The sequence below is a fragment of the Pleurodeles waltl genome, chromosome 6, assembly GCF_031143425.1.
Source record: "Pleurodeles waltl isolate 20211129_DDA chromosome 6, aPleWal1.hap1.20221129, whole genome shotgun sequence".
NCBI classification, from domain to species: domain Eukaryota; kingdom Metazoa; phylum Chordata; class Amphibia; order Caudata; family Salamandridae; genus Pleurodeles; species Pleurodeles waltl.
The window spans coordinates 99,281,259-99,307,190 of NC_090445.1; the positions used below are offsets into that span (position 1 = coordinate 99,281,259).

At 46.1% G+C, this 25,932-nt stretch overlaps 1 protein-coding gene across 1 annotated transcript in view; it reads left to right on the forward strand.

The window, feature by feature from the left end:
- Positions 1–25,932, forward strand: part of PGAP3 (post-GPI attachment to proteins phospholipase 3) — a 55,710-nt gene that overhangs the window by 12,185 nt on the left and 17,593 nt on the right. The window contains exons 3-5 of the mRNA XM_069237438.1: positions 922–1,074; positions 2,825–2,887; positions 6,601–6,662. Coding sequence (XP_069093539.1) covers positions 922–1,074; positions 2,825–2,887; positions 6,601–6,662 — 278 coding nt within the window. The remainder of the gene's footprint in view (positions 1–921; positions 1,075–2,824; positions 2,888–6,600; positions 6,663–25,932) is intronic.

The following is a 25,932-nucleotide window of genomic DNA, read 5'->3' on the forward strand; positions in this document are numbered from 1 at the left end:
TGAAGCTGGACCTGATGATTACACTTAATGAGTTTCTTTGAGCCACAGGGATAGAAGGTTTGTTTCATTTCTAAGGGGCTGGGAGAGAATTCTTTACTTCAGACTCAACAGTTTCGTGAGGCTGCTGCTTAGTGAAGTGATGCTAGCATAGCAGAGAATATTCACTTGATCTTGTTCCTTCTCCTGTATGAGCTTTAGATCTCTCAGGGAATAAGTATCAGCAAAGAATCTAGTTCAGAAAGTTGTTTAGTTTCATGGAGTATCATCTTTCAGGGTGAAGTAAAATGTTAACTAGGGTCCTGGCACTCAACCCACTCTCCTCCCTCCCTCCCTCCCTCCCCCCTCGAAATAATAGGCCACCTTGAAAGGCGGTAGGAGTTTATTAGAGAAGGGAAAATCCTAGTAGAAATTAAGTAAAAGGTCAGTGGTAAGTGGGTCAACCTTCATAAAGGCGGACACTTGGTCCAGGTTACTCATGGACCCTGGTGAGAACTAGATAACTATAAGAAATTCTTTCTTCAAACAAGCCAGACAAAGTTACTGGTTCAAGCATGGGTAAGAAATGCCTGCCACACCATTACCGAAGCATAGTCTTGAGTCTTTGCAATACATAATACTAAATGTTTCAAAGGTGCCTCGGGACAGAGCTATTGTAATCCCTACGTCTCGATTGGGTGGTTAGTCCGGTAGTGACTTTTCCACTGGATTGCTGTATGAGGCCCCAAGACGTTCCTCCCAAGGGTGTTGGGAAGCAGGGTGGTGTGACATTGTATTTTGGTGTTTCTACCTAGGTGCAGTTGGCTTCTTGTACTCGTAATGCTGTTTCTGGCTAGGTTGCTAAAGCTGGATATTTTTGATACTTCTGCTCTTCGTTTTGTGTAACTCCTTAGTGAACAGTTTTTTCCCCTTGTTCTTTCCTAGTGGCCATTCTCCCGGTTCCTGTTTTTCCAAGAGCCAGCCTCCGCATTTGCCTCCTTCCTTAATGGACTTGCCAACTTTGTGATGCTGAATCGCTACCGGACCTTGGTCCCCCCTGCATCTCCTATGTACCACACCTGTGTGGCCTTCGCCGTGGTAAGCAGTGCAAGGCCTGGGCATAAGTGATTTATTTGAAGATCCTCTTCTTGGCAGGTATTATAAATGCTACTTCACCTACATTTTTCAGGCAGATTGAATTACCTCTAGACAATGTCCTCTCAAGTTTAAGCACATTGTGCTTTCTGGTTCAAACAAAGTAAATGCTTTTGTGACTGTTAAAAGGAGGGTTGATGGTTTACATTTGCCCTCCTTTTTTAATAATCACATACAGTGTTCCAACTGTGAGTCAAGGTTTGTTTTTCCAGTATCGGGAAAAATTCAGCATTTTGTAAGTTGTGATTTTATACATTCCCCATCACACAAGTTCTTTGTCAGAAGTGAGAATGCATAAGTGTGGTGATGGACTTAAATTAAACCAGTAATGCATCCATTGGCCAAGTGGTTTTAACCTTTATTATTTCATATTGTGAATGCTCTGCAATTTGGGTAGCCCCACAGCAGTCCAAAAAATCAAATCACATTGTGCTTATAAAGTACAGCATCACAAAAGATAGTTAACTGGACTTCCGGGTAGGAAAGGTGCTTTTTTTTTTTTCCAAGTTTCAAAATACAGTCTGACACTCGATATCTGGAGGAATCCCTTAAACCAGACTGTTTTCTGTAGAATTTCTAGTATGTGACTTCAGACCAGATGTATTGAGTCTTTTTGCCGACACAGAGTTTTTTTTTTTTATCTGACCATTCGTGACCACAAAATGGCATTTTTCTATGTCCCAAATCCAATGTTAACAAATCGTAATTTTGGTTTGCGACTGCGTAGCGAATCAGTATTTTGGAAAGGATGTGTTTAGTGAGTCCCTCCCAAATAGCATTTCGAAATGGGATGTATAAATGGGTCGTGATTGAAACAGGTCAAAAAACATTAATATTTTACTGACTTGTGAACGATAGTGGTCAACCATTTGCAAATGGGAACAAGTCCCCAAGGGATCCTTCCTCCTTTGTGAATGTTGGCATAAACATTCAGTGGACCACTGCCTACCCTTGAACATTTTTGTGCAACCTTTAATTTTTTTATATTTAAGGAAAAGGGGCTGGTTTTTAATTTTTTATTTTGATTTATTTAAAAGCAGTCACAGACCTGGTAGTCTGCTGACCCCAACTGGCCAGCACCCCTGTGCTGGCAGCAAATCATAGTTGGTTGCAATTTGCAACCTGCCTCATTAATATTCATAAGGTAGGTCGAATTGCGACCCTCTGTGTTTTTTTTTTTTTCCGTTTTTTTTTGTCTATTCTTCATGAATTTCACCTCGATGCCGCTTTTTTACAGTTTTGATCATCTAAGAAAAGACACATGCCATTGGAAATACTCTATATATTTCGTTTAAATAAAACCCTTTCTAAATATTGTGGAGCATATTGTACCTGCAACACAAGGACTGTGATTTTGGTTGTTAATAAAACTAACAAATATTGGTGTGCCTTTTTGTATATATCATACAGATTGCTTGGCAACCCAGTGGAAATGCAGAATCAAACGCAAGATGGCTGACCTACAAGAGGCTCATTTTTGCACTTGTATTAAACTGGTTTAGCAGAGCCGCTGCATAGAAATGCTGACAGTTTACAGACGTGGCATAAATGATGTTACCGTCAGAATACTCAAACGTGCTTTACCTACTGAGATGTGGGTCGTGTGCATGTTTTGAGTGTTCTCATTTGCCCTAGTTACAGTAGCGTTCGTGCTGGAGGTGGACTGACCAGTTTTTCTGCTCTTCTGTTCTAGATCTCCCTAAACGCCTGGTTCTGGAGTACTGTTTTCCACACCAGGGATACTGCATTGACCGAGGTGCGTTAAATTAAAAAGAGTACTGCTTGTGTTGTGCAGCTTATGCCGTACAGGGGAATATTTGTTCAACAGAAAGAGCCCTCTGTGAGACAGGAGTGCTTCTGACATTGAGAATTCACGAAGAGGGTCAAACAGGAGTGATTTTGTATGAATGTGCCAAGTTTTTAATCTCCATCGTCTTCAGGGCAGGTACTAAAACTCTTTTCTGTAATCAACTCCCATCACTGTACCAGGGCCTCTGGGATTCTGGGCTGTCTCGTTTACTCCCTGCACATGACTCGTCTGTATCTTACCCTGGCCAGGTAAATGACTTTGGTCTCCTCTGCAAATCCTGTGCCAGCGTTTCAGGGCTGCATGTACTGTGAGAACTAGTCGGGCTTTCACTCGAGCTACATATACCCCCCTTCACCCCACACTCCCTCCCCAGAGGACTGTAGGCTTTATTTCTGCATCTGGCAGGTCCTCCACCTTGGGTGTCTTAAGAATATTAACACCCTCTGCTATTCTGCAGCTCGTTCATCACATTCTGCAGCTCGTTCATCACATTCTGTCTGATCGTCCTAGAGACATTTCCTTTTTTCAGTTCTCTGCTATAAACGGGGCAAGATCGTCCCCCCCCCCATTGCATTACATCTACATAACGTGGGCTCCGTGCCACCTCCTTGCTCACAGTTGAATGGCTATGCTATCTATCTCACTTCCTTGTCTCTGATTGAATTACTTTCTCCCCCCGTTTCTTGTTTGTCCCACCCTCGGCCATTTTCGTCTGCAGTGTCTTGATTGGTTGGGGTGTCCTTCCACTGCTGATACCAAACCCTGCATTGCATGTAAGTGTATATTTCGTCCCCTCTCTGTGTGTTTGTTTTTCCTCTATCTCACTTGTGTATTTATACAACGCTCCCCCCCCCTCTCCTTTCCCTCCCAGCATCCCCTTGACCGTGACCACAGCCATCAGTTTGCGGGCATCCACCTCACCACTGACAGGCAGCAATCGTAAAATGTGTTTTGAGTATTTCTAGATGGTTACCGGCACTAGCAGCAGGCGTCTTTTCAGTTATCTGTTTTTAATTAATCCCAACAGTCATCTTTGAACGGGATTGGTAAGAATGCATGTAAAAAATGAAAAGCTTTTATAGATGGCAGTCGTGGATGCACAGTAGTCGTGGAATGTATTTTATGTTACCTTTCAAAAACCGTTTAAAAATGGCTGCTGCGGACTCACCCATTCCTTCCTCCATCTTCCATGAAGCAAAAAGCATTGGCACAGTCAATAGGTTTTATTGCCTAGACCTACTGGTTTTGCCTTTGCTGGTTGTAGTTATAACTTTCAGTCCAGCAGGAGTTTCTGTCCTACTATGGGATCTCGGGGACTGTCCTGATGAGCAGGGAGTTCCACTAGGTTTCAGAAGTAAAAGGTTCTAAAAATACACTGCTCACTAATGCTTATATTCCTGACAGTGTATATAAAGCGCTCAGACCTATGATATATCAATCTCTGCACAACTTCCTGAAATCAATGGTGCCTTGAGCAGGGTCTACACTTGAAATGAAAGTACAGAGTACTGGTAATCCTATAGTGCTCAAAGGGATTACATGTAGGGGAATCAGTGTGATTTTTTTTCATTCAGAGATTAACTGTGGTCTGTTGCACTTGACTTGTTACAAGTGACTAAAGCCTTCTGGCTTGCGAAGGCTTTGATACGCTTGTTGTTGATGTCTGAGCAAGAGGCAGTGGACTGCTTGTGACCCTGCCATTGGCAGGAGACTGACTGAGTACTATCAGGGGGCTATGACACCACAGCAGACTGAGGCTTACATGCATGTGTGGGCTGAGGATTGGTGGCTCTGAAATGACCTCTTTCTCCCTTATTCACAGTGATAACAGCTTTCTTTTTTTTTTTTACTGATGTTTGCATGTAAATAATGACATAAAACAATTGGTTTCACTATTCGTGTGTTTTTTTGTTTTTTTTTGTTTTTTTTAATAATGGAAAAAACATAGTATGTTTTATTTGGAGGCTCTCTATGCTGTCAGTCCAACTGCATGGCTAGTATTTGTGTTTTTTGCCAGCAGAGGGATTTTTTTTAAGTAGGATTTCCTATTGAAGCTTAAAGGGCTGCAGATAGGCATATGTACTTACTTGGAATATTTACTTCTGTTACAATGCTAGTAGTTTCAGGGTTGTCTTAAGTTACTTTATATGGCCATGTAGCTCACAATAACTGGAGAAAATGAAGCGTGAATGTTCATTTATTAGGTAAATACATTGGGAAATATGGTAGATACGAGTGACATTTTTTAACGTCAATTTTTTTATTGATAAATGCCAACAAGTTAAGAAAACAATAAATATATATAAAAGACGTAAAACAAAAATAATAATAAAACTGGGCGTTAGCTATTGCAGGCCTCAAAAAATTGTGAAAATGTTACTAGACCTGCAGGTTGAATAGTTTGAATGATCTACTCAATTTAACTGTAATGTACTTGACCCGGAAATTGGTCTCAAATTATGTGATCCTATACAAATATTGTATCTTACAGTCGCCTTTTTCTTCATCCTCACATATGAGTGCACCTTCAAATATGCGAATTCAGCATTTCTGCTGTAAAAAAAAAAAAAATCTCTTTTGTTTGATTAAATACACTAAACGTTTACCCCATGTATATTAAATGTAGCCCACATACAGGGTACACATGATCCATGCAGGACTTGGCTCTTAGTTTACTAATAGCTTTGCCATCAGGGCAGAAGTGTTTCTCAGTTTATGTTTAAACACTCACTTTTAATAAATGTATTACTAAAGCATGGTGTGGTAGCGCACTTTCATTTACAGCCAGTAAATTTCCAAGAAATGTAAAAAAAAAAAAAACAACTTCTGACTAACTTGCAGCTGTACTGATAAAACTATATCGTTTATTCACAATAATCTGTGAAAATTGGGTTTCAGAAAACATTTATCATTTGCACATCACCAAGTAAAATGTTCTGACTTTTTTTCATTCTATTAAAATATTTTTTTCATCACACAGAAGTAGAAAAAATGGTCTTTCACAGCTAGTGAAATATATTTTGAAATGTTTCTAAAGTGGTCTTAGTTATACAAATGTTAAGTGTTAGGAAAAACCTGATACCAAAAGCCTTTCATTTCACATAGGTCAGACAGTTCACCTTACAAAATCCTGGAACTCTGCAGTCACAAGGAAAAGTATTTGCATTGCAAGAAGACAAACTGACTTTTGACCTGTCTCTGAACACAGAGCAAATGTGACAAGAATAAGATTTAAAGGCATCTTAATTGCTAATTCAGTTTCTGACTAAACAGAACACCTGTGCAGCAGGGTCAAGTGGAATCTAAAAATAGCTTGACCTCATAAAATAAAACTCGCCATAGTGAGTGGTTGAGTAGATTTTTCGAGCCCTGTATTGATGAGCTGCAGTCAGTGCCAGATGAATCTGGGGTTGATGTATCAGATGTGGCTCAAGAGCAGTTGTGAGTGCTGACTAAATGTAGGCTTATGGGGTTGCTTTGGACCCTTAGGCAGAGGGTGTCGATGGCCACTAATGTTCCTGTGGGCATGGCTAATGTAGAGACCTTGTCCTAGAGTGATGTTCATGCCCTGTCGGGTGGAATTCTCATGGAAATGGCTTCTGTTAGCTGTATGTTGGTTTATTCACACTTATTTTTTTACTGATCGCCTCTTCTTACAGAAAATGGATTACTTCTGCGCATCGGCTGTCATTCTGCACTCCATCTACCTTTGCAGTATGAGGTAAGGCCCAGCATACCCAGAAGAGGTACGAAAGCTCATGGTGCTAAACATGCCTTCTAGTGCAAAGGGTACAAGAAAGAACATCTCTTTTAGTTATGTATTACAGCTAGAGAGTCCGTGAAGCTCTGCTTCCAAAGAGCTCTTTCTAGAGAGTTTGAACTATTCAGGTATCTGAGATGATATATCATCCATTTTTAACTACATTGTGGTCTGCACTCTCCAGTATTTTATTGTTTGTTTAATTTTCTGCTGTTTTTTCATATATATATATATTTTTTAATTGTCTTTATTACCCTTTTTAGATAAAAAGACAAAGTGAAGCCTTACACCATGGCAACAATTCAGCTTTGCAGCTTTATCCTCCCAATATACACAGGCGATGCACACAGTGTCCGAGATAAATGCAGCCTTAGTTGCATCAGGGGATACCGATCTCTCATTTGCTTTTTAACCAAGTAGAGCACACAGGGACCAAGTCCAGTTCTCACAGTCGCAAATAAGTGAGGGGAGGGCAGTGCTCCGCCGCCCACTAATCACTACTAACCACCAGGCATTCCCACCTCCCTAAATTGTCTCATCTGCCACAACAGGGGATATTGTTGGGTGGGGGGAGCAGGGTGGGGTGGGGTTTGTAGGTCACCAACTTCCTCCTCCACTTCCTCCAGGCATTACACCATCTCCTCCCATAGATCTCATTCTGCATTTTTATCCGTCCATACCATTTTAAATTTTAATTTTTTTACCTACAGTCCTCAGCCAGTACCCACTCTTGTATGACTCTTTTCATAATAAACTTAAATTCAACACAAATCTGACTGTATACCACAATCCATACTGTGTAGCTGGTCCACCAGTGGTTAAAGAACGCGCTCAAGGCGTACTTCTGCGTGGCAGCTGAAAGCAGGGGAATATAATTTTGGGGCCTTACATAACAAAGTTCTAGATTAGTTTAAAAAATAATTTATTCTTCTTTTTTTTTTTTTTTTTTTTTTTCATGTCTGGTTTCTAACGACATCATAGATAACTTGAGCTTTGCTTTCATTGTCTATTTGGTGTCACTCAGTACTCATACATTTCTGACTTTCTCCTTCCTTTGGGCAATTCAGTCATCAATGTACAAACTCATCGACCTTCATTCCTAACCACTAATTTAAAAACTTCACCTTAACAAATAACTCTAAAGTAAAGTCAGAGTTACTAAATAGATATTATAGGGGTTATACAGGTTACTGTGTTTCACTGGTCTTGTTACCTTTCTGCTTTGTCTAATTTATCTTGCATCTTTTCTAATACTGCTTCGTCAGTACCCATCTCAGGATTTAGGACAACCTCTTTCGTTATATCCAATTATTCGGACTATTTTGAAACAGTCAAAAGAATTATAGTCAAATATATTTCCACATTTTCTAAATCGTTATGTACAGAAAAAAAGCGTTTTCCACATCTGTTGATGTAGATCAAATGCTTATGCATAGCTAAGGGTGTCTGGATTGAGGCTGGAAGTCCATCCATAACTCATCAGCCTGTCCTTTGGTGGAGAAATTCTCTTAAGCCTCCAGGTAGATTGCATGTTGAAAAAAAGCAAAAGCAGCAACCACTAGTTAAAGTAGTACTAGCTGCATTAGTCCTTTCTCGATAGTCAAAGCATCAAGACATACCCAGAGGTGGATTCCGTGGAAATAACAATGGAAAGGACAGAGCCTCCCAAAACGGGGTTTCCTTAGCCTCTAAATAGTGAGTGACCTTACACTAATTTTCCCCGCGCACATAACCCCTTTTGGAGAATTAGTTTTATTCCTCTTTATTGGAAGTTTTACATACTGAGGACAGCAACATTTCGGATCAGTTACATTTCTGATGGATACAACTACCTGTGGATTCCTCACCTAATGAATACTCCCATGGCGCCAGCATTCGACTGAAATCTTCTTCCTAGCTTCTGCACGTCGACGAGGACGTCACATTAGCCCACGCGACGCCGTCTGACGTCATACAGGCAATAAGAGGTCCTCGCCGACGTCAGTTCCCTTTTTTCCGTGCATTCGAAACGGTTATCTTCGAGGGAGCGACTGTTACTTTCATAGTTACAGTGTATTTTCTGCTGCGTGGATTTTCTCTGCGGTAATAATGTCTCAGAGGAAGTCGGGTTTCAAGCCCTGTCGAGAGTGTGGCGGCAAGATGTCCGTTACTGATCCTCACTCCGACTGTCTATGGTGTTTAAGCTCCGACCACGACGTCGCAGCTTGTGATTCATGTCAGCACATGAATCCGAAGGCCCTGAAAGAACGTGAGGCTAAACTATTCATGGCGAAGTCGAAGAGAAAGGAGAAGAAACATCATAAGAAGTCTTCTTCGCCAAGGTCTCATCGGCGTCATCGAGACTCCCGGCGCCGTAGGGATTCACGGCGTCATTCCAGCAAGAAGTCTCGTTCGAGGTCGCCTTCGGCTCGGCGTCTGAAGACTTGGGAGGTCAGTCCCACGGTCACACCACATCCATTGACGCCGTTGCCCTCTCCGATGTCACCGACTTCGCCTGGACAGGCGTCTGTGGTTGAGGTGATGCAGCCTCTTGTGATGTCTCCGGCGTCGCAGACGTCGAGGCTGGCGTCGGGGTCGCCTTCGATCCAGGCACCCCAGTATCCAGCTTTTCCCGCCCCTGGAGCCGATAATACCGCATTTCTGAATGCGATGTATACCATCTTTCAACAGATTGCTCCAGGAGGTGCTCCGGCTGGTCCTTCGGGCCCTCGGCCTTTTCATTGGGTCATCCTGCGCCTCTACGGCCGGCACCCTTTATGCCCTTTCTCCCTTTAGGGAATGTAGGCTCTGCGCCGGTGGCCGCTCCAGTGGCTCCAGAGGTTTTGGCCCCGGAGGTTTCCATCCCATCGACGTCAGGATTTTGTCCTGTGACTCCGGTGGGTCCATCGGAGACTCCAAGATTTCTTCGTCCGGCTCCTTCCTCGGCGCCAAAGCTGCCTGTGGCGCCGGACGCGGCGTCGGATGGTTCTGGAGATCGGCGCCGATCTTCGACTTCGGCGGAGGCCATGTCGACTCCGCGTATCGAGGAAAGACTACACTCGAGGAGGCGTGCTCTCCGTCTTTTGGAAGAGCAGGAATACCAACGAGTCTTGGAGGAAGGAGAGATTGAGGACTCTGGTGATGGACTACATGGTCTGGATACAGCCAGTGGGCTGGATACTTCCCCTGAGTGGGACCTTTCATCTCCAGGGGAATATACGGAGGAGGTTGCTACCTTTCACGCTGTGGTGAGGAAGGCGGCTAGCTTTCTGGACCTGCCTTTGCCGGTGGCAGAGGCGAAGCAGAATTTAATGACTGAGGTACTGCATCCGGCCTCTGCTGCAGCGGAGCCTCTCTTGCCATTTAATGAGGCTTTGCTTGTTTCGGTGTTAGAGGTGTGGAAGAAGCCAGTATCTTCCTCGGCTGTTCATAGGGCTGTGGCCAGGAGATATCAAGCTGCACCATCTGACCCTGGCTTTCTGTCTAGACACCCTACGCCGGAGAGCTTGGTGGTGCAAGCCTCCTGTTCCTCTAGGTCAGCGCCTGGATCTTTCCCGACGGTACCAGGAGACAGAGACTCTAAAAAGCTGGATGCACAATCCAAGAAGATATTTTCCTCTTGTAGTTTGGCGTTGAAGGCCACCAACGCGACTTGTATTCTGGGGAGATACATATATGCTCTCATGGACGATATTTCATCTTCATTTACGGAGCATCCCCAGGGACTCTTGAATGTTGTCTCGGATGCCCAGGCTGCCGCAACCGAGATTATCCAGTCTGGGCTGGACACGACCGACTCGGTGGCTAGGGCAATGGGCACGGCTGTGGTGGCAAGGAGGCAGGCCTGGCTCCGTAACTCAGGGTTTTCTGCGTACGTGCAGTTCACCCTGTTGGACCTCCCGTTTGATGGGGACACACTGTTTGGAGCCAAAGCAGATTCGGCCTTGGAGAGATTTAAAGAAAGCAGGGCCACAGCCAAATCATTAGGGCTGCAAGCCCCTTCTTCTTCTGCCTCCTCCAGATTTTTCAGGAGGTTTCGTGGATTTGGGTGTGGCTCTTCCTCCTCTTCCTTTCGGGGGAGATTCCAGCAACCCACCTCTTCCCTCCCCTATAGATCATTTAGAGGGAGGGGTAGGGCCCACACCAGAGGAGCCTCTCAGCAGCACTCTGCCTCTTCCTCGTCCTCTGGAGGGGTGCAGCAGGGAAAGCAGCCTTAGGCTTCCACCATTTCCCACTCACTCCTCTCCTGTAGGGGGGAGGTTACGGCATTTTCTCCACAAGTGGGAGACTATTACATCGGACACTTGGGTTATCAGTATTGTGGGAAAAGGCTACACCCTTCCCTTTCGGGAGTTTCCGCCCCCATCCTGCCCCACCCATCTTATTGTTCAGAAGAACACCTCCTGTTGTTAGAACAGGAGGTTCAAGTCCTCCTTTCAAAGGGCGCAGTGGAGTTAGTCCCAGAGCAGGAAAGGGGTCGAGGTTGTTACTCAAGGTACTTCCTGATTCCCAAGAAGGATGGTCGGTTGAGACCAATCCTGGATCTGAGGATCTTGAATTGGTTCCTCAAACAGGAAAAGTTCAAGATGCTGACCCTAGCTCAGGTGCTTTTGGCATTGAACAAAGAAGATTGGATGGTGTCTGTCGACTTGCAGGATGCTTATTTTCATATCCCGATACTCAAGTCGCACAGGAAGTATCTCCGGTTTGTGGTAGGGTCGCAGCACTATCAGTTTGCGGTCCTCCCGTTTGGTCTTACTTCAGCACCTCGAGTCTTCACGAAGGTGATGTCAGTGGTTGCGGCAGAGCTCAGAAGGAAGGGGATAGCAGTATTCCCTTACTTGGACGACTGGTTGATCAAAGCCAAGTCTCCGGAGCTTGTGTCGCATCATCTGCAGTCAACAACCCAGTTGTTGTTCGACCTGGGCTTTTCGGTGAACGTGCCCAAATCTCACCTGAAGCCCTCTCAGCGCCTCCTGTTCATAGGGGCAGTACTGGATACAACATTGAATCGAGCCTTTCCTCCGCCTCAGCAGATTCAAGATATTCAGGAGTTGGTTCCAATGTTTCGAAATGGAGCGGTAGTTCCAGTCCTCAAGGTCCTTCGTCTGCTCGGTCTGTTTGCCTCCTGCATACTGTTGGTCACGCATGCTCGCTGGCATATGATGGCTCTTCAGTGGTGCCTCCGAAGGCAGTGGTCTCAACACAAAGGAGATCTAGAAGGTGCTGTCAAGATCTCCGGAGATACTGCTGTGGACTTGAAGTGGTGGATTGCGGGCAACAATCTTTCACAAGGAAAGCCGTTCGCGCAGTCACCACCAGTGACCACGGTCATAACAGATGCTTCCACTCTAGGGTGGGGAGCTCATCTGGGGGATCTGGAGATCAAAGGGCTTTGGTCTCCAGAGGAACAGATTTTTCATATCAATCTGTTGGAGTTGCGGGCTGTACGTCTGGCTCTCAAGGCCTTCCTCCCTTCCCTTCGTGGTCAGTCGGTACAGGTCCTGACGGACAATACCACCGCGATGTGGTACATAAACAAACAGGGAGGAGTAGGGTCGTACCTTCTCTGCAGAGAAGCTCTTCGACTATGGTCCTGGGCAAAGGACCATCAGATTTGCTTGGTAGCAAATCATCTGGCCGGGGTCTTGAATGTACGTGCGGACAGTCTCAGTCGCCATTTCTCGGCAGACCATGAGTGGCGTCTCCATCCAGATCAAGTCCGTTTAATCTTCCAGATGTGGGGGTTTCCTCGGATAGATTTGTTTGCCACTCTGGAGAACGCGCATTGTCCGTTATTCTGCAGCCTCCAGTATCCGATGCAGGGAGCGTTGGGGGACGCGTTTCAGATAACCTGGTGCGGCCAGTTCCTTTACGCGTTTCCCCCCAAACCCTTGATTCCTCGGGTGTTGAGGAAGATTCGCCAAGACCGGGCCCAAGTCATCTTAATAGCTCCGGATTGGCCAAGGAGGATGTGGTACTCCGACCTTCTCCAACTCTCACTGTGCCCTCCGCTCAGTCTCCCTCTCAGGGCAGACCTCCTCTCGCAGTCGCAGGGGCAGGTTTTACACCCCAACCTCCAGAGTCTGCACCTACATGCCTGGAGATTGAGCGGGGCAACCTGAGTTCCTTCTCTCTCCCGCCTGATGTAGTGGATGTTATATTAGCGACCAGGCGACACTCCACTAAATCTATCTACGCTAATAGGTGGTCTAAATTTGTTATGTGGTGTGGAGAGAGACGGATTGATCCCTTACATGCTCATCTGTCAGATGTTTTGTCTTTTGCTCTGTCTCTAGCGCAGAAAGGTTGTGCAGTGGCTACCATTAAAGGTTATTTGTCTGCCTTGTCAGCCTTCATTTGTCTTCCAGACCAACCATCGTTATTTAAATCCCCTATTGTTCTCAGATTCTTGAAAGGTCTTCTAAATAAATATCCTCCAAAACCATTCGTTATGCCTCAATGGGATTTGTCCTTGGTCCTGACTTTCCTTATGGGGTCCCCTTTTGAACCTATGCATTCTTGCCCCTTAAGGTATTTAGTTATTAAGACAGTCTTCTTGGTGGCTATAACATCTGCAAGGAGAGTGAGTGAGTTGCAGCCCTTATAGGTAAAACCCCCTTATACAAACTTTTATGGGGATAAGGTGGTGTTGAGGACCAAGGCTGCTTTCCTCCCGAAGGTTGTTTCACCCTTCCATTTGGCCCAGACAATTACTTTGTCCATGTTCTATCCTCCGCCTCATCCTTCAAAGGAGGAAGAGAGACTACATCGCTTGGACCCAAAGAGGGCGTTAAGCTTCTACATTGATAGAACGAAGGACTTCAGGCTGGAGGATCAGCTGTTCATCGGATACGTGGGCAAGAGGAGAGGAAAGGCAGTCCACAAGAGAACACTCTCCAGGTGGGTTGTTCTTTGCATTAAAATCTGTTACTCTTTTGCAAAGAAGGATCCTCCTGATGGCATTAGAGCTCATTCCACCAGCGCTAAGTCGGCCACTTCGGCCTTGGCCAGAGGTGTTCCTGTGGTCGACATCTGCAAGGCCGCAACTTGGTCGTCCCTTCACACTTTTGCAAAGCATTACTGTTTGGACTCTGAGGTCAGAAGGGACGGCCATTTTGCACGGTCAGTGCTGCAGGATTTCTTGGTTTCACCATTTAGGCACCCACCACCGGGCGTGGTACTGCTTTGGGACTCTATTCATTAGGTGAGGAATCCACAGGTAGTTGTATCCATCAGAAGAACGAGTTACTTACCTTCGGTAACGACTTTTCTGGTGGATACATTAGCAACCTGTGGATTCCTCACGGTCCCACCCGCCTCCCCGTTGCCTTTTTGGTCTTACCAAGTAATCCTTGAGTGCGCTCCTATTGGTCTTCAAGACTGCAATAGATTTTGTATATATGGATATTTGTGTGTGTATATGTATATATATATATATATATATATATATATATATATATATATATCTCTTTGTGTATATACATAATTAGTATATATTTGTTTGTTTAAAAAAAAAAAAAAGAGTTATATTAAATCTATAGCCATTTTATTGCAATGTTGTGTGATTTGCAATGTTATGGGATGTTGCCTTGCTCTTTTATTGCATTGGGTTATTGTTCTCATGCACGTAAAAAATGTTGGTACTGACGTCGGCACGTCGGCGAGGACCTCTTATTGCCTGTATGACGTTAGACGGCGTCGCGTGGGCTAATGTGACGTCCTCGTCAACGTGCAGAAGCTAGGAAGAAGATTTCCGTCGAATGCTGGCGCCATGGGAGTATTCATTAGGTGAGGAATCCACAGGTAGCTAATGTATCCACCAGAAAAGTCGTTACCGAAGGTAAGTCACTCGTTCATCGTGCATAAAACCCAGTTGCTTGTACAGTTTGGAATCTAGGACATAGTTGATTAAGTACACGGAAAGCACAGCCCATAAGACCCATGTGAGTAAGAAAGGGTAGAGTGGTGACCCACTGGGCGCAGCACTTGGTGACGTGCCTGGGGAATATGCACCAGCATCAGCGATGGGGCTAGATAGAGCAGTGATAACACCAACAGTAGCAAGGGATCAAGGGGTGTGTGGGGAAAGTGTCCCTTTTAGACATGGTCACCCCCACTTTTTGCCTGGTAATCGATGCAGTTTTGACTGAAAGTGCACTGGATTCATGCTAACCAGGTCCCCAGTGCCAGATGTTTTTCCCTAAAACTGTACAAAATTGTTCTCCAATTGGCATTACCTTTGGCACCCCGTGTAAGTTCCTAGTAAATGGTATCCCAGGTATCTAGGGCATGAACACCAAAGAGAATCCCTAAGGGCTGCAGTATATATTGTGCCATCCTCAGGCACCCCTCACCTAGCACATGCAGATTGCCATTGCAGGCTGCATGTTTACGTGCAGCCAAAAGTGAAAACACAACATGCCCACTAACACTGCATGCAATATATGTAAGTCACCCCTACAGGAGGTCTTCCAGCCCTAAAGCAGGGCGCATTACATTACATTACATGTGCGAACATATCTGCAAGAGCAGATATACTCCTGCTGTGTCTTTGCCAATCCTTAGACATAGTAAGTGAACAGGAAACTCCTTTTAAGTACATTTGCTGGACACTGATCAATATGAGTTACCCAGCTACATGATGGCTTCACTGAAACTAGGGATGTTCAGTATTAACATTTCATATTAATAAACCCTCAAAGATTCCAGTGATGGATTTATTAATATATGCACCCAGAGGGCACCTTAGAGGTGCCCCAGAAAACCTACCAGCTGCTGGTGTACTAGCAGACTAGTTTTAGCCAGCCTGCTACCAACAGATCTGTTTCTGACCCCAGAGAGAGCCTCTGGGGAATGAGAGCCTCCGGTCAGAAACAAAGCTTGCTCTGGCAGGAGTTTTAACTCACCCTTCCCAACAGGAAGACCTGCAAATCTGCATTCCAATGTAGGGGACTTCAAAGAGCCTCTCCGCCCTTGGTATGCAGACCTTGCTTCCCTCAAAAGGGAGATGCCGACCTCAATCGCCCACCTAGGGCCCATTTGGCACCTGAGCAGTTGGGTAAATTGATAATCAGAGAGGTGTCTTCAACCCTCCAGTCAGTTCCAACCCTAAGGTGAGCTGCACAACATTTTAGACATCTGTCATCGTGGTGATAGCAGAATTAGGAACTCTGGGACAGGGTTATGCTTGCTTTCCCCAAGAAGTGGTCACATAAGGGACGGAGTGACCCCAATGGTAATTAGCCCATTTGTTACTACCCTACACTCAAGCCAACACCTGCAGCCTCTTTCTGCAGGCCCCCCTTCTACTGCGACTGCCTCTGGTGACATGGACCCTACGGTCCACTGCACATCTGCACCTGGCTGCCCTGGACCAAGGAAGCGAGGACCACTGGTGTCCCTAGGTCCCTGAGCCTCGTGAGGCCTGAGCCTACTTGTCAGTTCGGTAGGACTGGACCCCCAATCCACACCTGCAGCCCCTTTCTGCAGGTCCCCCTCAATCGTGACTGCCCCCCAGTGACAGAAAAATGACAATCCAAGAAACCCGTGGCCCCGGCCACCCGGGACAGAGGAGAAGAGGACCACTGGTGTCCCTACGTCCTCAAGTATCGCAAGACTTGAGCCAGCTTGGTGGTTCATCTAGAGTGGTCCCCTAGTCCCTGCCTTCAGTGCTTTTGTGTCCGGACTGTTCCCCATTGACTTCAACGGGGCACCCAATGCTGAACTACACCTCTGCACCCGGTCTCCCCAGTGCCGCTCGAGGTGACCTGTTGGTGTGGCCTAGGACCCTGCCCCATACTCACCTTAAATCTGGAAGATTGGGCCCATAAGATATTGATGAGTCCCTATTTGCCATATATGTTTTTCCTCCATGGGTTAATGTTGCAGCTTCAGACAACTGCACTGTTGACTTTTCGAACCTGTGATAACTTCTATTACAAAAAGTACTTAGCTGATCGTATTGATTCCGGTGTTTAAACATTTATAAAGATACTTGTTATTTTTGTAAATTGGTGTGGATCTTGTTGTTGCGTTGTCTCATTTATTGACTGTGTGCCCATGGTAAATGTCTAACACTCCTCTCTGATAAGCCTAAGGCTGCTCAGCCACACTACCCCTTTAGAGAGCGCCTTGTGATTGCTAGAGCAAACCCCTGTCAACTAATAAGGGAACCCCTGGACTCTTTGCACAGTATAGCTCATTTTGACATACTGTATAAAGATCCAGCTTCCTTCAGGGTGGAACAGTGGGAAGTGGTGCAAGCCACAGTGGACGATGTTGCCTGATTCGTGTTCCCTACCCTTGGACACCACCTGCAAGGGTCCACCCAAAGTGGCCAGGTTAATTGATCAACCCCTCATGGCAGCCGCAAGTTAGAATTGAGCTCTAGTGCCAGCATTATCACATCCCATCTCTTGATGTGTGTCCTGTGCCCAGTCTGTTGGCAGAATTATTGCATTGTGTCATCTTTGGTTGGTGCCCAGTGGTGGGGTTCCTGCTTCCAAGCTGTTACTGGAGGTGCTGAGACAGCTTTTCAGTGTATTGTAGTCGCTTGTCACCAGCTCTATCTCTAAGTGTATGAATTTGCTCCCAGCTTTATGTTTTTTTAGGCGAGGCATTGGACACAGCAGGCACATTTTTGGGGTGTTGATATGGTGCCTGTTCATTATCTGTTGTGTTAGAACAGACTTCAGTCCAGAAAGAATGCAGTGTTGTGCATTTCCACATCATATGATATGTCTGCATATTCTGTACCACACCTGGGGCATGTATGTGGCACTGTGCCAAACATTCTGTTTAAATGCTGGGAAGGGGGGGTCAAGTATATGCAGTGTGTATAATTGATATGCAACAATTTCAGTCACGTGTTTCTTGAGACTTGCAGGGTATGGTTCTGGGTCCTGTTGTAGTCCCCATCAGTACAGCCACTTTGCAAGTCCTGACTACAGCAGTGCCTCAACCCGGTCAGTGCTGGTCCCACCACCAGGTCAAGCGCAATGGACACATACTTGATTCTGTGCCTTGTGAGGCTCCATGTTGGCGGTGTGTGTAGTGCTGGGTTGGGGAATAGGTAAGGTTTTATGTTCCCAATGGAAAAAGAGCACCTCAGACAAGTGGCTATTATCCATATCACATCACCAAATATTTCATTTGCTGGCACACCACCAGCTAAGACCAAAAAAAGGCTTCTGCAGGAGGAAATGTAGGCATTGCTTCTAAAGAGAGCAATAGAATCTGTTCCATCACATTAGTGGTGAAAAAGTGTTTACTCCCTCTACTTCCTTATTCCCAAAACAAGACTGCACACTGAGGCCAATACTCCGTGTCCGACTACTCAGCCAGTATATCGATTTGAGCACTTCAAAATGTCACACTCCAAGACATCATTCTGCTGCCATGTGCTGTGAACTGTATGAGGGCGCTCGATCTCGAGTACACCTAATTTTACATCCCCATCCACCTGGCCCACCACCCATACTTCAGGTTCATAGTAAGTGTCAAACATTACCAGTTCAAACAGCAGCCCAGCGGTGTTTATCTAATATCCGGTAGCGGTTGTATTGTAACCATGCCACTATTCCATTCATATCTTTCCACATGTGGCCAGCTTGCTGCTTAAGAGCACAGCAGCGCCTTGCTTACACTCAACAGTGTTCCTTCTTCACAAATTGAGCTTTACAGTCTACAAGTTCACCACACTTTGTGTGGATGCCCTCATCTGCCAAGGTAAACAAGGCGGACAAGCTGTTCTTTTAACATTGTTCCATTCATCTCTTGCCTCAGCTCGCAAGCTACCGCTTTAGATAGAAGGGCACTGCTTTTCAGTGTATGCAAAGCAGATGCTGCAGACGTGAAACATTACTCACCTGTAACAATCTCTTTGCAGCTTTTAGTGTTGAATATTCTCATGTGCCCTTCTACGTCCCATAGCCAAGTTCATGGTATGACATGTGGAATAGTATTTACTTTCAAGTACTGAACAGGTGTGTTTAGGTATCAACACCTGACCCAACATGTTCTTTTGGATGCAGCCAAATGGGAGCAATCAAATGAAAACCGAAAACACCCAGCTCAAATGGAGTTACAATGTAATTTAATTGATAGCAGCAACAATTAATGGGATAGCCGCACTATTATCAGACTTAGATTTTATCCTATTCACTCAGTGGGGCTACTGCTTGCAAGTCCAGTGTCCCCTTCATATATTCTTGTGGTGTGGACACGATCTCAAGGCCAGTCTTTACTCTCTGTTGGCAGCAGCACTTTACCAGAGTAGCCTCTGGCACACTCCATAATTTGGTACTTGTCCCCCCTCCTTCTCTGCCCCACTCTGGCAGGGGGATTTGTGTATGCAAAGGCCTCCTTCCTCTAATGTGGTACTTGTCTCCCTCCTTCTCTGCCCCAATCTGGCAGGGGATTTGTGTATGCAAAGGCCTCCTTCCTCTAATGTGGTACTTGTCTCCCTCCTTCTCTGCCCCAATCTGGCAGGGGATTTGTGTATGCAAAGGCCTCCTTCCTCTAATGTGGTACTTGTCTCCCTCCTTCTCTGCCCCAATCTGGCAGGGGATTTGTGTATGCAAAGGCATCCTTCCTCTAATTTGGTACTTGTCTCCCTCCTTCTCTGCCCCAATCTGGCAGGGGATTTGTGTATGCAAAGGCCTCCTTCCTCTAATGTGGTACTTGTCTCCCTCCTTCTCTGCCCCAATCTGGCAGGGGATTTGTGTATGCAAAGGCCTCCTTCCTCTAATGTGGTACTTGTCTCCCTCCTTCTCTGCCCCACTCTGGCAGGGGGATTTGTGTATGCAAAGGCCTCCTTCCTCTAATGTGGTACTTGTCTCCCTCCTTCTCTGCCCCAATCTGGCAGGGGATTTGTGTATGCAAAGGCCTCCTTCCTCTAATGTGGTACTTGTCTCCCTCCTTCTCTGCCCCACTCTGGCAGGGGGATTTGTGTATGCAAAGGCCTCCTTCCTCTAATGTGGTACTTGTCTCCCTCCTTCTCTGCCCCACTCTGGCAGGGGGATTTGTGTATGCAAAGGCCTCCTTCCTCTAATGTGGTACTTGTCTCCCTCCTTCTCTGCCCCAATCTGGCAGGGGATTTGTGTATGCAAAGGCCTCCTTCCTCTAATGTGGTACTTGTCTCCCTCCTTCTCTGCCCCAATCTGGCAGGGGATTTGTGTATGCAAAGGCCTCCTTCCTCTAATGTGGTACTTGTCTCCCTCCTTCTCTGCCCCAATCTGGCAGGGGATTTGTGTATGCAAAGGCCTCCTTCCTCTAATGTGGTACTTGTCTCCCTCCTTCTCTGCCCCAATCTGGCAGGGGATTTGTGTATGCAAAGGCCTCCTTCCTCTAATGTGGTACTTGTCTCCCTCCTTCTCTGCCCCACTCTGGCAGGGGGATTTGTGTATGCAAAGGCCTCCTTCCTCTAATGTGGTACTTGTCTCCCTCCTTCTCTGCCCCAATCTGGCAGGGGATTTGTGTATGCAAAGGCCTCCTTCCTCTAATTTGGTACTTGTCTCCCTCCTTCTCTGCCCCAATCTGGCAGGGGATTTGTGTATGCAAAGGCCTCCTTCCTCTAATGTGGTACTTGTCTCCCTCCTTCTCTGCCCCAATCTGGCAGGGGATTTGTGTATGCAAAGGCCTCCTTCCTCCGATGGGCTCCGCTTCATCCTGCACACTGTGCATGACTGATGCCTTCTTCTCCCAAGGAGAATTACTGCACATGGATGGTGTCGATCTGCTAAATAGGAAGTGTCCCCACTTCTGCAATCCCTTCCAAAGCGTCTTGTAAGCTTGTGTCACCAACTTCCACTCAAGCTGGTCCTTTTCCCAGTGACACTACAAAGCATTTTCAAGATCGAGTTCACAGGCAAAATGCAACACTCAAACCGCAAAACGTGTGTACATTCCTGCACTTCAGTCTGAAAACTTTCAGTATTGCACCAGTCACTTTCAGGAGGTTTTTTTAGCCGATTCTAACCATCTAGTGCAAAGAAACTCTACTTCCCGCATGGGCCCTGTATCTTTCTCAGGATTGCATCGCATCATCAGCCCTGCTTGTGAGTGCGGGTCTAGCGCCTAATCTGCAGTTCCCTGTTTCGCCCCACGTTCAATTAGCAGATAAACCTAAAGTCTTTTCAGTGCACCCTTTTAACAGACTCTGGTTTAAGTCGCACGTGATGACCCTTTTTCATAGATCAGTGTGATTCATCTAATGTACTCATTTGAATTTAAACTTCATGGCCTTGGTTTTCTTTCTCATGAGGCGCAGATTTTCCAGTGCGTGCAACTAACAGCCAGCTAGTTTGCTGTCCAAATAAACAATATCTTGCTGCTGTAGCTTGCTTACGCTTTGCAAACAAAATAACAGATTTCCTCACATCTAGTTAAACTTTAACATTCTTTCCTTTAAAGATTATATCCTTTGACACAACAGATTTGTTTTCTCGTTGGTTTTTCTCTGACGCTGCATTTCTTATCCGGTGCATTCCTAAAAGAATGACCCTGTTCTTTCTCGCAGTAACACGCTCCCACCCTACCTTTGCGTCATCAGCCATCAAAGATGTCCCCTCTCTCCGTTTCTAGGAGGTGATCAGCATTGTCGAGTGATCCCTCGGTCACTGCACGTGGCGATTGGGCACTAGGAAGGGTTGCAGCCTGGCCCCACTCCAGTTACTTTTTCTACCCCACTTTTCTGCGATTTCCATCTCTTTTCTGTTATTTCCACACGGTTCCAGAGACCTGGCCTCCATCCCATCCCTGTTGCCAGTTTGTCTTGGAGAGGTGTGGGCTGGTAGCAACACTTAACTCAGTATGTTCTTCTGAATGTGCGAAATGGGAGCAACGAAGGGAAAAGAGAAAACACCTATTCAAAAGAAGTTATATTGGGTTGTAACTTATATCAGCAATAATTAATGGAATATCGACCGTATTATCAGAGAATAGATGAAATCCCATAACGTGAGAGTGCAGACATTAAATATAAGGGTTTTTACGTCCCTGTGATGCGATGCCGGAGACTCCTCGTTGCCACTGCCAGTATTAACAGATGGTAGAGTACCTGAAAGGTGGGCCCCACACAGCAGGATGAACTATTCTGCATCCGAAGTCTCTCACATGTCTGAGATAGTCTTTTATAGCCTTTTTGCCCGCCGTGGTGGGATATACCGGCCATTAAAAGTTTTTTTTCTTTTCTTTTCATAACTAATAAGTTGGCAGTCATTCTCATTGATCAAACCGGTACTTTAATGTATTCGTCGTGGCTATTTGGCTTTGTAAAACACGCCAGTTTTGTCCCTGGGAACCAGTTGAGTGTTCCAAAGGCCCTAGCGGAGACTTCCATCCCTATCAGTGTTCATGCAGGTCATGGTGCCCTGTTCCTTCGGGTTATGTGCTCAACCTTGACTCACTAACTAGGACAAGGGAAACTCCAGCGATACACTCAGCTTGCTTTGGAAATTCTTGGCAATAGTTATGCAAGCAAAGAGAAAATTAGCCATTGCAGCCTGTCTTCACGTTTGCACGCAGCATCAGCAGATAAATCTAAGTTAACCCTTGCGTAACACTGAGATTCTTGAACTCCTGCATCGCTAGCACCTACCTACTGTCACCAGTGTTGGAAAAGTATAATCTAAGGTGGAGCCTTTCCTGGTTTATTGCACGTTTTAGGGGAGGGATCATGAGTAACGACAGAACTGAAACCTTCACCTCTAAAGAAAAACAACTTGCAACAAACTCGCTCAACAATAGATGACAAAAGTATGCAGCACATGTCAGTCTGTACCACTACAGCTGCTAACTGATAGTTACAGGTGAGTACCATTTTTCCTACTTACGAGTACTGTGAAGGATAGAAGTCGTTTCCCATCAGCGAAGAGAGACTTATATGCCTTCAAAGCGTGCACAGAGGTAACATTTAAATATATTTGTAAAGAAATGGCTCCCTGCTGCAGTTACCCCCCACTTTTTGCCTGATACTGATGCTGACTTGACTGAGAAGTGTGCTGGGACCCAGCTAACCAGGCCCCAGCACCAGTGTTCTTTCACCTAAAATGTACCATTGTCTCCACAATTGGCACAACCCTGGCACCCAGGTAAGTCCCTTGTAACTGGTACCCCTGGTACCAAGGGCCCTGATGCCAGGGAAGGTCTCTAAGGGCTGTAGCATGTCTTATGCCACCCTAGGGATCCCTCACTCAGCACAGACACCCTGCTTGCCAGCTTGTGTGTGCTGGTGGGGAGAAAATGACTAAGTCGACATGGCACTCCCCTCGGGGTGCCATGCCAACCTCACACTGCCTGTGGCATAGGCAAGTCAGCCCTCTAGCAGGCCTTACAGCCCTAAGGCAGGGTGCACTATACCACAGGTGAGGGCATAGGTGCATGAACACTATGCCCCTACAGTGTCTAAGCAAAACCTTAGACATTGTAAGTGCAGGGTAGCCATAAGAGAATATGGTCTGGGAGTCTTGTCAAAAACGAACTCCACAGCTCCATAATGGCTACACTGAATACTGGGAAGTTTGGTACCAAACGTCTCAGAATAATAAACCCACACTGATGCCAGTGTTGGATTTATTAAAAAATGCACACAGAGGGCATCTTAGAGATACCCCCTGTATTTTACCCAATTGTTCAGTACAGGACTGACTGGTCTGTGCCAGCCTGCTGCTGAGAGACGAGTTTCTGACCCCATGTGGTGAGGGCCTTTGTGCTCTCGGAGGACAGAAACAAAGCCTGCTCTGGGTGGAGGTGCTTCACACCTCCCCCCCTGCAGGAACTGTAACACCTAGCAGTGAGCTTCAAAGGCTCAGGCTTCGTGTTATAATGCCCCAGGGCACTCCAGCTAGTGGAGATGCCCGCCCCTGGACACAGCCCCCACTTTTGGCGGCAAGTCCAGGGGAGATAATGAGAAAAACAAGGAGGAGTCACTGGCCAGTCAGGACAGCCCCTAAGGTGCCCTGAGCTGAGGTGACTCTGACTTTTAGAAATCCTCCATCTTGCAGATGGAGGATTCCCCCAATAGGATTAGGGATGTGCCCCCTCCCCTCAGGGAGGAGGCACAAAGAGGGTGTAGCCACCCTCAAGGACAGTAGCCATTGTCTACTAACCCCCCAGACCTAAAGACACCCCTAAATCGAGTATTTAGGGGCTCCCAAAACACAGCAAGATAGATTCCTGCAACCTAAGAAGAAGAGGACTGCTGAGCTGAAAACCTGCAGAGAAGACGGAGGCACCAACTGCTTTGGCCCCAGCTCTACCGGCCTGCCTCCCCACTTCTAAAGACACTGCTCCAGCGACGCGTTCCACAGGGTCCAGCAACCCCTGAAGCCTCAGAGGACTACCCTGCATCTAGAAGGACCAAGAACTCCCGAGGACAGTGGCTCTGTTCCACAAAGACTGCAACTTTGCAACAAAGAAGCAACTTTGAAACAACACACGTTTCCCGCCGGAAGCGTGAGACTTTGCACTCTGCACCCGACGCCCCCGGCTCGACTTGTGGAGAACAAACACCACAGGGAGGACTCCCCAGCGACTACGAGACCGTGAGTAGCCAGAGTTTACCCCCCTGAGCCCCCACAGCGACGCCTGCAGAGGGAATCCCGAGGCTCCCCCTGACCGTGACTGCCTGCTTCAAAAGACCAGACGCCTGGTAAAGACTCTGCCCCGCATCCCAGAGGACCTGAAGGATCTGACCTCCAGTGCAGGAGCGACCCCCAGGTGGCCCTCTCCCTTGCCCAGGTGGTGGCTACCCCGAGGAGCCCCCCCCTTGCCTGCCTGCATCGCTGAAGAGACCCCTTGGTCTCCCATTGATTTCTATTGCGAACCCGACGCTTGTTTGCACACTGCTCCCGGCCGCCCCCGTGCCGCTGAGGGTGTACTTTCTGTGCTGACGTGTGTCCCCCCGGTGCCCTACAAAACCCCCCTGGTCTGCCCTCCGAAGACGCGGGTACTTACCTGCTGGCAGACTGGAACCGGGGCACCCCCTTCTCCATTGAAGCCTATGCGTTTTGGGCACCACTTTGACCTCTGCACCTGACCAGCCCTGAGCTGCTGGTGTGGTAACTTTGGGGTTGCTCTGAACCCCCAACGGTGGGCTACCTTGGACCCAAACTTGAACCCCGTTGGTGGTTTACTTACCTGCAAAAACTAACAAACACTTACCTCCCCCAGGAACTGTTGAAAATTGCAGTGTCTAGTTTTAAAATAGCTATATGTGATTTATGTGAAAACTGTATATGCTATTTTGCTAATTCAAAGTTCCTAAAGTACCTACCTGCAATACCTTTCATTTGAAGTATTACATGTAAATCTTGAACCTGTGGTTCTTAAAATAAACTAAGAAAAGATATTTTTCTATACAAAAACCTATTGGCCTGGAATTGTCTCTGAGTGTGTGTTCCTCATTTCTTGCGTGTGTATGTACAACAAATGCTTAACACTACTCCTTTGATAAGCCTACTGCTTGACCACACTACCACAAAATCGAGCATTAGTATTATCTCTTTTTGCCACTATCTTACCTGTAAGGGGAACCCTTGGACTCTGTGCATACTATTCCTTACTTTGAAATAGTGCATACAGAGCCAACTTCCTACAATATTAAAGAAGCATTGGCAAAGCCTTTGGGACCTCTTAGCTTTGCCAGTGACTTTGGGTGATGCTGTACAGCGTCCGGCTTTTTACCGATGGTTTAAAGCAATGTAAAAAATAACGAAATTAATTTTAAAAAGGTGCAGTGATGTAATTGCTGATGGTGGTCGGTCACCTCATTCACATGAGCGCACCAGTGGAATGCTGCTGGCGCCGTTTGCTTTATTATTATTTTTTTTTAATTACCTATCCAAGGTGGTGAACACCACTTGTATCAGTAAATAAAAATACTTTTTTTTTTTTTTTTTTTTTTTTTTTTTTTTTGCAATAAGGCACCATTTGCTTTAATTATTTTTAATTACCTTTCTAAGATGGCGAACGCAACTTGGATCAGTAAATACAAATATATATTTTTTTTTATAAGATTCAAATTTAAAAAATGACCACCATTAGAGAAAACGGATTACCTAATAAGGGGAGCTGGTGGGGGCAATAAAGCCAGCGAAAGATAAGCAAGGGACAGGCTGTGACCCATGTACGTTCTTGGTAATCCCACAGTAGGTTTTTTTTCAACCACTTGCTAGGTTTGGGATCACTCACCTAATAAAAATGTTTTTCAGAAAGAGGAATATGTTTGTCTTGTCTTCTGTTGGATGTA